At 34.8% G+C, this 17346-nt stretch overlaps 1 protein-coding gene across 22 annotated transcripts in view; it reads right to left on the bottom strand.

Moving 5' to 3' along the window:
* Positions 1-318: 318 nt before the first annotated feature.
* CADPS2 (calcium dependent secretion activator 2) overlaps positions 319-17346 on the bottom strand; it is a 578042-nt gene continuing 561014 nt past the window's right edge. For 10 of the 22 annotated variants that reach the window (XM_033192385.1, XM_033192366.1, XM_033192378.1 and 7 more), the window contains 2 exons: positions 7271-7375; positions 323-2205 (listed from right to left, as the gene is read on the bottom strand). In XM_033192385.1, coding sequence (XP_033048276.1) covers positions 2032-2205; positions 7271-7375 — 279 coding nt within the window. In that variant the 3' untranslated portion in view covers positions 323-2031. Of the gene's footprint in view, positions 2206-7270; positions 7376-17346 lie in introns of all 22 variants that reach the window. The other 12 variants (XM_033192368.1, XM_033192377.1, XM_033192379.1 and 9 more) reach the window with 4 other exon arrangements.

Genomic DNA, 17346 nt, shown 5'->3' with positions numbered 1-17346 from the left:
GAAGAGTAGGCAAGGAGCTTTTAGAAATCTCCTGGGTGTAGAAGGGAAGTAGCAGAGAACATAAAAATCTGGAAAGAACCTCAAAGGGGCTGACCAGCCAAGGGTGCCAGTGGGCAGGTTCAACATGCCAGGTCAGCAGCAAGAACCTCCAGGCCCCAAATACTTTCCCCTGCACCATCTGCTTTTCTTATTTCTGAATTCCATCAGCTATCATTTCTTAAATACACTTTTCTTTAACAAAGGCAGAATTTTAATACATTTGAGGTCATCACTTAGTCACACTTCAGGACAAAATGGATCCATTATTTGGAGATGATATGTATCAAGGAAATGGACATTTTATTGAAAGGAAAAGAAAGGTGGGTAATTACCAAGTACAGAGCAATCTGTGGTGGAACAGCAAGCTTGGGGATGGTGCCACTGGAAAGTTTGGGATAGCATGACTGAACATTTGAGGGTTTGGAGAAAAGACTATTTGGTGTGTGGATAAAGAAGAAAAGAAGGGAGAACATTCCCAAACGTCGTTTCAAAAACAGTAAGTTGGTAGAGTTAGTATCTAATCTTGGAAAAAGGAAGAAATTTCCTCCTTTTTTGTTTGTTATCTTACCCAGAAAATGAGCCAAAACAATGCTAAATAGTAACTGTAGATTAGATTTTTAAGGCTAGTCTAGATACCTAATGACCACTTATTTTACCATGGGAGAACGGAACTGGAGGTCCAAGTTTTTTCATTTCTAAAGTTTCAGAACAAACATTTTCATAAATTCAGGGATATCTCCACTTATTTTGCACTAACTGACTTCATTTAAAAATTACTTATTAATAAATGCAGTAGCACAACCTGACAATATACTTTAGGAAATATTACAAAAATAATTCATAGAGAACTTACACAACATAATACAATTATCTTTCAAACCCTAGCAAGAAAATATTTTGAGAGAACCACTACTAATGTGAACTACTAGTTAACATTAGTAATATTACTATTAGTTAACATTGATGACTAATATTAATAATATGAGTATGAAATATATACTTCCTCTGCTGTGGAAATATGCTGTCATAGTAATTCTTTTAACAATGTGTGTGCCTATTAGGTCCAAAGAACAGTCAGTGTTACTATCTTTTACTCATTTGATTAAAAACAAAATATTACAAAACAAAACAAACTAAAAACCCAAGAAACAAAAACACAGAGTCAGATAGCTGGGATGTTTGAAACACTGCAAACCTCTTTTACTGCATTTGCCCTATACAAGTCTAATAAATACAGAAGTAGTTATGAGCAAATAGATTTTTATTGCCTGCAAGCTGTTATACTGGAGTAGGAGAATATAGTATCTTGACGGAAGCACACTTGCTACCCCACACCTGGGGCTTGCTTATAGTTGAAAGAAGAAATGTTGAGAATGGAACAAAGACACAAACCCCTTGGATAATCTAGTCTATATTTGGGTTTGGCAATCCTTTCATCCCAGGAATACACCTGTAGACCAATTCAAAGTACTAAGAACCAACATTAAAGATTTTATACACATCACAATAACAGCAAATTAAGTACAAAACAAACCTGGTACATAAATTATAATTTGTAAGGTACACACCATTTTAACAAGGATACGATAGTGTTGGCGCAGTGATCGGACGTGACTTCTCACAATGCTGCATTATGAGAAATATGTATCTCGCTTTACACAGAAAACATCATTTTGATGTGATTACAGAAAAATGCTCAAATCTTTAAAAAAAAAAATCATGTTCCAATCACAAGCAGAGCCAAGGTTCATTTTTAGGTCAAACAACACAAAAAAGGATATTCTTCTCCAAAAAAACAAAACAAAACAAAAAAACCCAAAATCTTGGCATTTCCCCTTTTACTCTACATTCAGGTTTACTTTTTAAAGAAATACAAGCATTTTTATTTGGCCAAAACAAACAATGAATGTAATTACAAGGACAAGGTTAAAAAAAAAAAAAAAAAAACCATGTCGATCAAGGTCTTCTTTCCTTCTGCAAAGTTGTGTGATATCAGCCTTCTTCTTCTTCGTCACTGTCTTTCATAGTAATGCCCTGAAGTCCTCCTCCTTCTGAAACAGATGCTGTGGCCTCCTCTACTGTTAAACGTCTGTGCACAGTATCATAAGTCTTACTGTTCAGTGTTCCTTCCAACACACCCTGCAATCGAAAGTCCCTGTAGGTTTTCTGTAGAAAGAAGAGAAAATTTGCTTAGGTAACTTAGATTATATGTATGTACATAGATATATACTCAGTTGGCATTTCAAAAATGATCTTGGGGAAATCCACTGATAGGTTCATGTGGCTGTCCATGCCAATCATCTTCTTGGTGTATTTCTGGGGAGTAAATGCAATGACAGACTTTGGCCATTGCTTCAAACTACAATTACTATATCAAAATGTTGTGACTATGTTGTGACTATCAGATGACAAATTTACTTTCCCCTCAGAACATTACTAATTGCACACAATTTACCTTTTGAATAACCTGTAGCAAAAATAAAATACGTACCTATGTAAGTTTTTAATGAGAAATTAGTTTTTTTTTAATTGAGGGGACTTTCCTTTAATATTGAAAAATACATTATATTTTATAAAATGCATTAATTTTGGGGGGCAGTTGTGTGGAGGAAGAAGATTAATCCTACTATCAGTAAAAGAAGTTCATATTTTCAGCATTTCAGTGAATTATAAAAATTTACATGTACTACTAGGTAAAAATTTATGTATATCTAAATGTCCGGATGAATTTTGCCCTTTTCTTTTGAAATTCCCTTGGGATGTGAAGTGCCGAATTCTGGCATAAAGCTTCCATAGATGGGATAGCAAAACAAGTATTTACATTTTTTCTTAAAACATTAAAATGTGGTGTATTATATATCAAAAACAATATCATGTTATTGTTTCTACAATGATTTTCAAGACAACAAAAGCCAACAACATTTTTCTGTGGCACTTAAAATATTAATCTATGTTTCCCTTATGTTTACATTGATTGATTGATTGACTGATTGAGACAGGCCTCACTCTGTTACCCAGGCTGGAGTACAGTGGTGTGATCATTGCTTACTGCAGCCTCGACCTCCCAGGCTGAGGCAATCTTGCCACCTTAGCCTTTTGAGAAGCTGAGACCACAGGTGTGTGCCACTGCGCTCGGCTAACTTTAAAAATTTTTTGTAGATACAAAGGTCTTGCCATGTAGCATAGGCTGGTCTTGAACCCCTGGCATCAAATGATCCTCATTTCAGCCTCCCAAAGTGCTGGGACTACAGGCCTGAGCCACTGTGCCTGACCATGTTCACTTTTTTCTTTTTTTGAGATGGAGTCTCACTGTGTCACCCAGGCTGGAGTGCAGTGGCGCAATCTTGGCTCACAGCAGCCTTTGCCTCCCCAGTTCAAGTGATTCTCCCACCTCAGCCTCCCGAGTAGCTGGGATTACAGGCACATGCCACCATGTCCAGCTAATTTTTGTATTTTGGGGGTTTCACCGTGTCTGCCAGACTGATCTCAAACTCTTGAACTCAGGTGATCCACCCACCCCAGCCTCCCAAAGTGCTGGCATTACAGATGTGAGCCACAGTACCCAGCCATGTTCACTTTTTAAAGTGTAATCTTCTTCACATATAATTTTCTGCAGCTAAACATGATTGGTATTTTATTATTATTGATTTTTAAAGTAGGAGAAAAAGTTCAGTTAGTTAAATGGGGAAACAACAAATGAAGACATTTCATTTTGTGGGATATGATTTTGTCATAATAAGCTCATTCTAAGTCATAAGTTATTGTGACTAAGGTAGTACTCTCTTACACCAAAACTCATGGTAATTTGCATCAGAACCAGTGAGATAACTCTAAAAGGTATGTTTTGTCTAGATAATCTGGCAACTGATAAACATGGCATTATTACCACAGAGATTTGTGTTTATTCCTATAACTGTCTTGTAATTAGATTAAACATGTCAAACATAAAATATTCATCTACAGATGATGCATCTAATGTAAGGTATTATTGTTCCACTGACAATTATATACTGAGTTTGTGAGTTCAACTTTCTTATTTTATTGGAATGACTTTCCTTTGACTTAATTACCATTAAGTAGGCCAGAGCAGATCTGAATTGTGGATCTGCAGTCCTGAAGGCTTTCTAATTTATATATAATTAAGACCGCTTTCTTATTCAATTAGAAAGCAATAACCAGTTGGGTGAGGTACTAGGCAGACAGCCTTGCAATCTCTTTCTCTGTCTTTAGAATTCATAAAATGTTATTGACACTTGGACGTTACCTGTGGCTTCCACAAAGGTTTGGTTGGCCCTTGCTTAAGACAAGTGCCTGCCACAGGGTTCTGTTCACTTTTTCCCTTCTAGCAAAAGAAGCAGGCAATTTATGTTAACTGCATTTAATGTCATGTGGCCACTATGGAGAACATAAATACAACAACCATTTTGATTATTTGAGGGTTTTACTTTCCTACCCCAAATAAATCATTCTGAGGTAAAAACTTTGCAAATAATTTCAGTCTTTAATTTTTTTGTGTAACCCTTTCTGGGATTTTTTTCTTAGTGTGCAAATGAATGAACCAACTGGTGTAAAAGTGTCTGTGTTTAGGGGTAAAGTTGGCTATTATACAAATTTTGATGGCATCTAGGTCTCCATGGGCATAGAAGAATGGCAATCCCTATAAGTAGTAAGGACAAGACTGCTAAAGTCAAGTAGTTTGGGTCCTGGGTAGAATACACCATTCTGCTGTACCATGCAGCAGGCCAAGTCTAAGTGACCGGGATGGAAGTATATTCTGGTTATGGGCCTTCGCAATTCTCAATGTGTGCTATTCAACAGCTTCTTAAATTCATTGGGAAATGATCATTATAAGTAAAACTATGTAAGTTCTAAAGAATAATGAATCTATGTATGAAATCGGCTAAAGTCTGTTTATATTCAAAGTAGAAAAAACAATTAAAACATTAAATTATTAATTCAGTTTGATTTTTATTGTAAAAATAATCATTTCTAATTATTAAATAGAGTCCTCCCTATGACTTGATTAAATGTATCAGCCCAAGAACACATTGGCTAAGCCTGGAGACTTGCCTGTGAAAACTAAAACATGGACAATCAAACATATTCATGAAAATTAATTTCATATTTATTGGTCAATTATGGATCATTAGGAAGAATATATTAAAAGAAGATATACTGACTTACAGTACAATGAAAATGTCACTATATAATTCATAAAATTATTGTTCTTTTATGCTAAAATATTCACTGGTGAGAATCCTTATGATCTACTCTTAGCAAATTTCAAGTATACATTAATAAGTCACACTGTATATCTTGAGTATATAACAATTTTTGCTTTCAAATTATACATCGATAAAATGAAAAAATTTCACTCTTGCTTAATCTTTAACTATAAAGATGTGTGGAAATGAGGAATAATTTTGAAAGAAACAAATCGTGGGCTAATATGGAGATTTTTATTCTCAAAACAAAGAACTAAATAATCTATCAGCTGACACCAGGGGGCTGAATATATAACCTCTGAAATCCTGAACACAGTAGGCATTAGCTTGAAAATATGGTTTATCATAAGGAGAAACAGCCAATTGTAATATTAATCACTGTATAAAGTGCAACTGTTATGTATGTGTGTATATATATGTACATACTATATATATATATGTGGCAAATACATTATCCTGATTCTCTTTTTTGAAAAACAAACTTCATTTGAAAGTACTTCAAGTCACATTTATAGAAACAAGAAACAATGGAGAACTAAGCCAATTATGAACCTATCATATTGTCCTTTCAGTTTCTTTGTAAAATAAAGAACACCATATAAGAAGTGTTCTGGATCAAAAGTACTTTCTCCATTGACATGTAATGTGTAGCTATAGCATTAACATTTTGTGACTGGCTACAATTTTACTTGTTATTTATGAGTAATCATAATGCTATTATTGTGACATTTTAGGTCTGGTTCTACTTTCCAGTAGATTTGCCAATTTCTGACTTTGGAACAGAACTTTCCTATTTGTGGGCCCAACAAGGATTAACAAGCAGGCATAAAATAATTTGTATTCTAATTAGACTGTAGGAACCAAGGGAATAAAGAAAATATTTTAATGTGGCTAGAAACATCTTTTAATGATGTAACACAGTGGGTCTTTGCAAACTTTAGCATGTTTTCATGTATTAGAACCATCTGGAGGACTTGTTAATCTATAGATTACTGGGTTCCACCTTCAGAGTTTCTGATTCAGTAGGTCTGGGGTGGGGCCCAAGAATTTGTGGTTCTAACAAGTTTTCAGGTGATGATGATAATAGTAGGTGAGGAATGACACTTTGCAAACTACTGTGTATACTCATATATACACACATACACATAAATGCATATATACACATTATGTATGTGGGTACATACACACATATATACTACTAATAAATGGTACTATAATGAAAGTAAAAGTCTTTTGTTTAAATAAATAGGTGATTCTCAATAGCTTAATGTTTTCTGCCGTAAGGTGAAATTTCTGTCCCAGTTTCAAGAAAAGGTTAAACTTGGGGTAAATTTTGTGCTTCCATTAGAATTTACAAAGTGTGAAAAATTATGCATAATATATTAAAGATTTTATTCCCTAAACATGACATGTAATTTATTAGCTTTTCTCTTGAAGAGTTAAAGTCAAAACAGCCTTGCCGAACTTATGTGATGTCTACGTCAGTAGTTTTGGGTGGTCTCCAACACTCGAATGATTACCTTTTACATATCAGAAGGGGCATGCTTCCAAAAGAATCTGGGCAATGACAATGTATTACTTTTGTACCAGCATATAATAAAATAACTGAGACTCTCCTTATTCTTCTGGCAAAATATAGTTCAAAAGCCCTCACAATGATATATGATCCTAATAAATATGAAGTAATTGTATTATGATAAAACATTTATATGCTTAAGAAAGTTAATGTAAAATTATTGTGAACCTACTTCCTTCAGGTAACTGTGCTGGGGCTTTATGTATTTAATCTCAAACTGTGACTATTTGCGAGCAAATTTTTTTACTAGCGCAAAAAAGATAAATTTATATTCATTTATTAATCTAAAAATGGAAGTAAACAGCAGCACATCATTGCTAGTAAGTGATACTTTTTAGTTACATCAAATACACTTTTCTTGTATGTCAGTATCTTGCCATTATTCCTTATAGCTTGGTGGGCAATTCATATCTAAACACATTTTGTTTACCTTCACAATCTTGATGAGCGTCTTCAGCTGGTAAATATGGAGCTGGAGGTCTAATCTATCAGTCAACCACACACAAATGACTTTCATGGAACTGCTGTACCATTGCTGGAATGGAGAATTGGGGCACAGGGGAGGAGAACAAAAAAGAAAACAACCTCTGCAGTATTCATTTAACAGATTCGGTAATGAGGGGGTAATAAAACACTCTGAAATGACCACAGATCAGCACTTGAAGTCAATAATGCTATAATTTCCTGTTAACAGAATTGTATGCTTTGCTAGAAAATCTGTTAAGTTGACCTAGGCTGTTCTTTAAATGAATTAACATTACAGTCTTTCAGCTGTAACATATTCACGGAAACAGTGTTTTTGCACTTTGCAGCCTAGTGGCCTGCTTTGTAATTTGTAGGTAACAAAGGGTCCTAAATACATGTTTTAGGACTGAATGGACAGCCAAGCAGCAGGAAAAAAGAGGTAAATTATTTTCAAAGGAAAATTTTCTATTGGCCTGCATGTTAAATAAAAATCAAAAAGAAGATGTGTTATGCTATTAGTCATGTAGTCAATACCCAAAAATTACATTTTAAAGGAGCAATGGTAAAAAAAAAAAAACCCTACAACATATTAAACAGTAATCCTCAATCACACCTTTATCAATTAAATATTTACCACGCTCTTTAAAACCATCTGAAATAAAGATTCATTGAGATCTTGGGAAGAAACATTACAAAGACTGAATTCTTATAAGAATGACAAAATAGGTGTCAGTTGACCAAATTATGAATGAAAAGGATGTGTTTCATTTTGTAGTTTTGGAGGTTCCATAGTTTTTCTGTTTATTACAACTCTCTTAAGAGAAAAACTGAAATTCTTCTTTAATGCAGTTTTCTGCTCCTATATGTCTGTCAGTCTAGAAAAAGAAAATGTTGTTCCTATTTTCAAATAAGACAATCTGCCATTACAAATGACATTTTTAAGGGATACAGTGATTCAGAGCTAGGTTTAGATAACACTCTAAGAATAATGCTACTCATTCAGATAAAAGTGAGAAATATCAGTGTCCACTCAGCATTTAGGAAATGACAAAAGAGTTTTTTAAAGACAAGAGATTTTGTGCCTTGTTTGTATATGCAAACATAGTGACAGTCCAGATCACATATGTGTGTGCATACGTTCTTAAGAATTTAAACACAGAAAAAAAAATTAGAAAAAAAAATTCTCTACATAATAAACCATAAATTCAACTTCTAAAATAAATTTTCACAGATCCAAGTCTGAAATTCATCTGGATTTATATTTATAAATTGTATTGGATACAATTTAGTTTAACAAGAAATGGTATTTTAAGTATAAATTAAAAATGAATTTTACATTTTTACCATGCTTATTTCTATTAATTTGTTAGTATAATGAACATATATGCATCAAATGAGATAAGCTAATTTAAATGGATAACTGATATACTAAATAATAGCAATCAAATGGATAAATAAAAGCTTCAAGCTTTAAAAATGTGAGATGGATCATGATTTTTAAAAAGTATGTTATTCCTGTACCTAATTTTGCTCCTTCCTAATAAGCACTTTCTTAATATTCAGGACATGTAAAAATTTCAGCAATAAGTTTTATAAAACAAGACAGTCACACTCCAATATTCCTAAAAAAGTAAACTTCTAGTAAATTCAGTACTTTAACTGGCACATTAAGTCTCAAAATCTTTTATAGATACTTTAATTTCCGACATTAAATTCTAAGCTACTTATTTCAAATTATTTACAGCTTCAACTTCTTGATTTCTATTTTAATACAGGCAGACACTCACAAGTATTGGTGATATTGAATATGAGTACAGTTAATTGAGGCCCTTCCACCACACCACACTCTAGAAATTTGAAAGTGAAAATATTATCCTAATGGATGTGACTCTTAAAAATTACAGTCATTTTGCATGGGATAGTAAATTTTTCTTTCTTGTTGAAGGAGAGAAAGTATATGTATTTTACGAAGTCTATCATAACATACTAGTTACTCTGTTAGACTGCACAGTTACTGTAACTTGGTAAGTTACATAAATTTGAGGAAAATGAACAAACTTTCTTAAAATTACTCTATATGCATCTTTATGTTCTTGAAAATCCTTATATAATTTAAAATTAACTTCATTTTTCCACCATATATAATGGTACTTATAATTAAGTGATAATTGAAAAGACATACAATGTAACACAGAAATCATTTATATATAACTTATTTAATACAATGCCAAAATGATAATTTTAGAGAAAAAGAATTTGGGAATAAAATGATCGAAAATTAACTGCAAAAACAGAAAAAGAGAACTATTATTAAGTAAAATGTTTAAGCTACTTTATCATTATCTTACTTTGAGGGTCAATAAATTGTTCTATCAGCAAAAGCCTCTAAGAAAAAATTATTCTATCAAATAAGAATGTATATTTTTGGCTCCTAAGTCAAAGCATTTTCAAGAGGCATTTCAGCTAAATTAAACAAATGATTAACGAAAAGCAGCAACTTAGCTCGGAATATTTGCTGCCACTAAGAATAGGCTAACAACAACAAAAATCCCACTATGACTGCTTTCTTGTATACAGTAAAACGCAGACACACACACACGCGCACACACACACATGTGTGCGCATACACGCACATACCTTAAACAATGAAAGCCACCAAAGAGAAACCTCTAGCACCTTCTTATTTCTAGTGCTGGAATTAATATGTCCTTCTTTTGACTACTGAATAGGGTAGGTACCATTTTCTCACACTGAGAAAAAAGTCAAAGGTAAGTTCTCTTAATTCCCCAACCCCCTCCACCAAACCAAACCAAACAAAAAATTGGAAAAGGGTGAATGTGCAGTAAAGTCTCCATGTTAGAAAGCACCTTTTCACTTTGGAAAAGTTAATTTTATAAAACAACTTGGTTGACCATTCACTTTTCCCTGCAGGGGATGAAAAGGAAGGGGTGCTGCAGCTTGCACAGAAGGTATGGGAATGGCATTACTGCTTTATTCTTTGCCTTGGTCTACACAGGAATAAAGAAGTAAGTGTATATTTTACAAATTTTTTCTACATCAATCCATGACAGCAGCCTACCGCTTTAGCAAAAATATGTTTTTTTCTTCTTTTTGTGGTTCATTCAACTCCTGTAAGAGCATGCGTTACTCACTTCATTTTCTTGAGATACCTCTTTTAAAGCAAAAATAGAAGAAAAGGAAAGGCTAGGGTTGACTCTGTGAGACCCCTGTATTTATTCACACTTATTGTGCATGACTGTAGACTGGTAAATCATATTAGCAGCCCGTCTCCCCATCAAGCTGCTACTTGCTTTCCAGCCCTGGGAAGGTTCAACAAATCAACAGGAGCACGGAAAACAGAACATCAGTCTAATCTAGTGTTTAAGGTGAAGTTTTCAAACCCAATCTAAGAAGATCTTTAGAGCAAGCAACAAGCTGAAGGGCTCAGAAGGTGGTATTGACAATGAAAGAGTGTTGAAATATTGAGAAGCGCAGCACTTGTGCATTTTTAATAACAAGAGGGTCAACAAGGACACAGCTCCCTCAGTGCCAGGAGTTGCCACTGACTATGGAAATTGCCACACCAGGGCTATAAACGCTTGCAGTTCATCAGCTTTCTTAAACAGTTCATCAGCTTTCTTAAACACCCTGAACCCCCTCAGTGGACCTTTAGTCTTGAATTAACAAACCAAAGCAATGAAAGAGGGTGCAGTCTGAATGGCTGGCATTGATCCCCAACTGTGTCAGCACTGCTACAGGCCCTGAAAAACTCTTTCCATTGTCAATAGAAATTGACAAACCTCATCTCCTAAATAGTGCAGCTGAGCCAGGCGGGATCCACGCAGCTGTAAAGGGCTCTGCTCTTGGGGCCGGGGAGCACTAACAATAGAACAAGCATGAGCTCTTTGTCAGTCCCAGACTCGGCAATTTTCTAACAAGGATTAAAGTTGTTTCTCCGCAGAGCTGGTGAAAAGAGATTTAGCAACATACCGTGCTTTCTTCATGCAAGTTAAAGAGAAGTAGTTAAGGAATTTCATTATTCTGTTGACTATTGGAAATACAAAACAAATATATTAAATATGCACTCTCCTTTTTGCCTAATTTATAGCATTTTGAGGACGATTCAATTAAATATAACACGTATTGCCTGGAAACAAGCACTTCACCTTTATTTTGGAAGTTTTATTTTCAAAAAGTCCAGCTGCTTGCCACCTGGAATGAGGTCTCAATACATACTAAGGCACAATGCCTTTACACCCTCCAAGGCTGATATTCCTAAATCACAAGAATCACAAGACCACATAGGGTTTCTATATCATGGCTGCTTCAAGCAAATGATTTTTGTCAGAATGCGGCTTCTGATGATGATGGCAAGGTAAAAATAGCTGCTTCGCTAGGGTACAAATCTGTGATATATTTTCTACTTAAGTGTTTAGCTTTTTATTGATTATGAATTGGTACAACTAGCTGATGTATTTTTATTCTTCTCCAGCTATGCTTGTCTCAATAAGTGACAAAGAAAAGAAAAAGAACCAAAGAACCAACACTTTTTAGTGCATTAAGACATGGAATGGCCATGCTTCCATATTATGTATTTCTTCATTTATTTCAAAAGAATCTGTATGTTTGGCAAGAGTTGAGCCGTTGTGTTAAAATGAAATAATGCCTAGAAAATCTCACCTTAGGAAATATGTACCTGTTAAATTAAATGAAAGAACAAACAGTACTTTTTAAATGATGAAGGCTTGGATAAATTTGATAAATATAAACCATCCTTTAAGATCCTTTAGTAGTTTTAAAGAGCAACAAAATATTTAGAAACATTAATGCACTACAACTCCACCAATATATTAAAAAGTAAATATGAATGTTTCATTATACATTGAGTGTTCATTTTGTCAACAGTACATCTATATAATGTAACTAAATGTGTGGCTCTGTTTCACTCATTTCTCATGTCTAAGCACTAAAATGCAAATGTTATATTAATGGTAAATTTAATATAATAATATCAAAGTTTTTCCACTCTGTTAAATGCATCCCACTGAAACTATCATACCTGGTTCCATAAAACCAGGCACAAGCATTTTGCAAGTTTTGAGTGTGAATACTTTCCTGGCTTGGAATAGGAATAAGGGCTATATTTAAGGAAAAGTGAAACCAGCCTATTAGGGTTAAAAACACAGGAAGTGTTTAACCCAACCTATGCCAGTCACATTCCCAGCTTGATCCAGAGCCACTCATGGTGGGGGAAGAGAAGAGACTTGCATCTGGACATGGCAGCTGTGGGCTGGTTGTCAACACACCAGAGAAGATCACAAATGCAGATCCCGTGAGGGTAGGCAGTGCTAGCCCCTTTTACGCTACTATTTGCTTGATTGAGCCTGTTACACACCTTCTCTATGCCTCAGCTTTCTTATCTGTAATATGTGGGGTAGATTATATGAATCTATCTTTAAAATACTAAGATTTGAATGCTCTATAGAAATACTGAGTTTAAATTTGACTTAGAGGAAAAGGCATGATGAGCTTGTGATTTTTGTAAAAATGAATGGAAGAGAAAAAGTCAGTTGTCATTCTGTTTTTACAGAATTCTTCCAGAATAAAGAAAAATCATCTAGAGTTCCAGAACTTTCTATTGTCTGTTATGCTTTTAACTTATTCATCTGGCCTCTTAATGTATAGACATAAAAATGAAACAATAAAGTATACTGAGGAATGAGATTTATAAAGGACTGTGAATTACAGATACTGTTTTTATTAGTATTATTTTTATGAATTCTAATTATAAAGGCATCTGATATTTATTTTATCCTTCATAGGAAGTGCAAGTGATTCAGTTAAAATTTCATTTAGGCCAGTGCAGTGGCTCACGCCTGTAATCCCAGCACTTTGGGAGGCAGAGGTGGGTGGATCACTTGAGGCCAGGAGTTGGAGATCAGCCTGGCCAACATGGCGAAACCTCGTCTCTACTGAAAATATAAAAAATTAGCTGGGTGCGGTGGCGTGTGCCTGTAAACACAGCTACTTGGGAAGCTGAGGCAGGAGAATCACTTGAACCTGGGAGGTGGAGGTTGCAGTGAGCTGAGATCGCACCACTGCACTCCAGCCTGGTTGACACAGTGAGACTCTGTCTCAAAAAACAAAACAAAACAAAACAAACAACAAACAAAGAATTCATTTAATTCTTATGATAACATTGATGAAGTGGGTGTAATTATTCCCATTTTGCGTATCTGGAAACCGAGTTTACACAGACACAAAACTGAGTTTAGATTAAGCAATTTACTTATTCAAGTTTATACAAGTATGACTTAAGTGGTAAAGATTTATATCTTATATTTATACTTCAGAGTCTGTGCTCAAAACTCCTGTGTTATTACACTTCTCTTTAGAAGGACATCTGGATTTCTGTTTTGTCAATAACACCTTTGATTCTTAAGAGCAGTTTGGTGCTTCTAGCAGAAAACTAGGAAAAGTGTCATTAGCATTCATGGTCCTTACTGACAGTCACTGTAACATAGGATTGTGCACAAATAGAGAAGGTACCTATTAATTATTTTCAAAAAAGCCCATTTAATTTGTTTTGCAGGTTGAAGCAATCCACATTTCTAAACAATTCTGTAAATCCAATAATGTAATATACAATGTAAATAAATTCTTTGAAGAATCACACTCCTTATTAGGATAACCAGTCAAATGGCTCTTATGCTATACATCTCATATACTCTCTTAAGATGCATTTTAAAGGCTATACACCATAATGATTAAAAATACTGGAAAATATTTGTTCTACTGTAGCAAAACAATGCAATGTGGAAAGAAGATCCTTGGTTCATCCATAGTAGAACTCTATGTATGGGACTGTCTTCATCATCTTTTTTTTTTTTTTCAATCAGAACAGAGAAGCATGAGATTCATGCTGCTTTTTTCCATGTTGAATAAAGTCATATTCAGGGCAATTTTCATTTTTTAGCTCCATCAGGAAGTTTGCAAATTAAGAATATCATATCTATTAAGGAATGAAAAATGTAAAAAGTGCTAACATGGGGAAGGTTGGTATAAAATAGGTGCCTAGTAAATGCTTGTTGAATGCTGAAAAAACTTCCCTATCTTTGGAGTTCCATGCTTCATGTTTTAAAAAATACATGAATATAATAACAGAGATATTTACAGACAAATTAGATCCTCTTCAGTTTATTACTCCCCGTAAATTGGGAACTGCAAAAGCTCTTTTCAGTTCACTACTACTTCCAAAATTCCCTTCATTCCAAGATGTCCTCAAAGTAGTAAACTACCTCTTTCTTCAAACTACATGAAAAGTATTTTAAAAATACTTTTCTTTATTATCAAATAAGCAAGTGCCTCTGCAAGCTTATTCTGTGGCTCCTTTCCTAGTACTAAAAAGACTAGTAATTATAAAGGGAAAATTTCAGACAATCAGTTGTTCTCCCCTCCCTTTCTTAGTGTCCTTGATGGGATGCATACTGGTTTGGCTAATCTTTCGAGTGAAGTGACTAGTTAATGGTTTGGCTCATTGATAAATCCAGTTATAATGGTGTGTGTACTAATTTGGGGTGTAAACATCATCTTAATGAATGATTCCTTTAGACAGTATGATATTTTCATCTGGTTGACTTATTTTGAACATAGTATATAAAATTTTGGTAAATATTGCATTTTAAATCCATAATATAGGATTTACATAAAAGTATATTGGGCTCTTGGAACCGCTATTAAATGGTACAACTTAGTCTTGAGATAAAACTCACACCTGAGAATCAGCTGTTAGCAGGTCTTTCTGCTTCAGTTTCCTTATAAAAATGTGACATATTCCAAAATCTTCTTTTAAGAGTTTCCTAAGGACGGGAGTAGACAGCTACCTTTCTGTCTCTGAGTCCCGGTGCAGTCCCACAGGAACCTTTTTCAGCAAACTGACCCACCTGCAACTCTGCCACATGCTAGGCTTCTCTATACCCTCGGTCTCTGGGCATGCCCATTCCTCTGCCGGGACTTTATTCCCAACTACATCTCCCTGTCCAGATTCATGTCAGCCTTTAAGACTCAGCTCAACCATTCATTAGCTCTGCTTTTTAGCCAATACTATCTCTTACTACAATTAGGGGCTCACCTATTTTCTGCTCCTAGAACTCTACACAGGTGTCTGTAAAAATATTGCACAATGTAGTTTATGTCCCCCTCAATCAGCTGTGAGTATACACAAGGCTTTAACTGAATCTTACTTGTATTGCTATCTCCAGCCCTTAGTAGAATGTCTGGCACAGGGCATGCATTCAATTTTCATGAAAAGACTGCATGCATTTAAGTATTTATAAATATAAAATTATATATCTATATATTATATCTATAATAGTAGACAGGCAGCTTTTCAATAGACAAAGGACAGATGAATACTAGAGCCAGATTCACTGTTGACTTGAATCACATATTTCCTTAATAGAAAAATAATTAAATACATGTTAAAGCTGTATAAATCATTGAAAAGTAAACAGTTGCATTTGGTCAAAAAAATTTAAAACAGGTCTCAAATGGGGCTTAAAATGTGACAGTCTAATTTAATTCTAGGTGATGAATGAAATAAAAGAGAAAGTACTATAAACTGATAAACTTTCAAATCTATGTACATATATGAGAATACACATACACACAGACACACACTCACACTCACTCACTCACAAAGCTATGCTAACACTATGAGTTCAGATGTTGATGTACTCAGCCCTCCAGAGGTTATCCCCCAAGCAGGGAGCTGCCTCTCTAGCATATGCTCAGGTCTAAAGGTACTCATTCTGAGGCCATGGGGTATATTGGGAGGCAAGTGTGGCTGTGCTGCCTGTGTATTTTCACCACTAAGTGACATGTCCTGGGTGCCTTCTACGCTTGTTGGCTTTGTGAGCTGTTTTTAAAGAAAGGCAGAAAAATATTGTTGCTGTGGAAATAGTGACTTCCGTCTGCAGGGATATAAGAGCTTGTTTGGGAGCTGATATAAGCCTGGCTTTTGAGCTAAGAACCCAGGAAGAATAGAGAGCAAGAGTGTGCTCTTATCTCACAGTCACGTCATTTGATGCAGGTGCTAGAACTGGATACAAACTTTGTGTTGGCTCTAAACCTTTAGCAAGTTCACAATCATCCACTTGAAGCAGAGGGAGAAATAAACAACTTAATAGATTAATTATTAGTATCTATTTTGAAACAGAATTGACTTTCAGTTCACCAGAGTACTTTCATTTCAAAAAAAAATCTGTGGATAGCTATTCTTCAGATAAAAAATAAAACATTTTATGTGGAAATAAAAATTTTTTAAAAATACCCATTTGGTAAGCTCCCTTGTGGCAAGGACTTGGTCTATCTTGTTTAATACTGTATTCCCAGCCTCTAGCAAAGTGTGTGGTCTAAAAAGTGCTTGATAAATATAATTTCAATGATTAAATAATTAATAAGAGGGGTTTCAACTTTCTATTCTCAGTAGATTCCTACTGAGTCATTGTGACATAGATAGCCATCTCTATGGGCAAAGCCAGGGCCTGAAGTTTTAATCTCAACATTCCCCACCATTTTTTTACACATAGTAATTGAATGATGAGTTTGTTTTCTAGATCTTATAATGTAAAACACCAATGAAATGGATAGTCTACATCAATCAACATGTAATTTTACTGCCTCAAAAATAAATATTCTACATCAATAAACATATACATTTATTGCCTATCTTTTTTTGAGACGTAGTCGCGCTCTGTCACCCAGGCTGGAGTGCAGAGACATGATCTCGGCTCACTGCAACCTCCACCTCCCGGGATCAAGTGATTCTCCTGCCTCAGCCTCCCGGGTAGCTGGGCGTGTGCCACCACACCCAGCTAATTTTTGTATTTTTAAGAGAGATGGAGTTTCACCATGTTGGCCAGGCTGGTCTTGAACTCCTGACCTCAGATTATTGCCTATCTTTAAGATATGTAGTCACTGAGAGAAAAAGTCAACAAAAACAAATACAGGGAATATATGGAACTATAGAGGTCAGTAGAG

This window comes from Trachypithecus francoisi, unplaced genomic scaffold, assembly GCF_009764315.1.
Source record: "Trachypithecus francoisi isolate TF-2019V2 unplaced genomic scaffold, Tfra_2.0 Lachesis_group4, whole genome shotgun sequence".
NCBI lineage: Eukaryota > Metazoa > Chordata > Mammalia > Primates > Cercopithecidae > Trachypithecus > Trachypithecus francoisi.
This window is presented reverse-complemented; position numbering and strand designations above follow the sequence as displayed.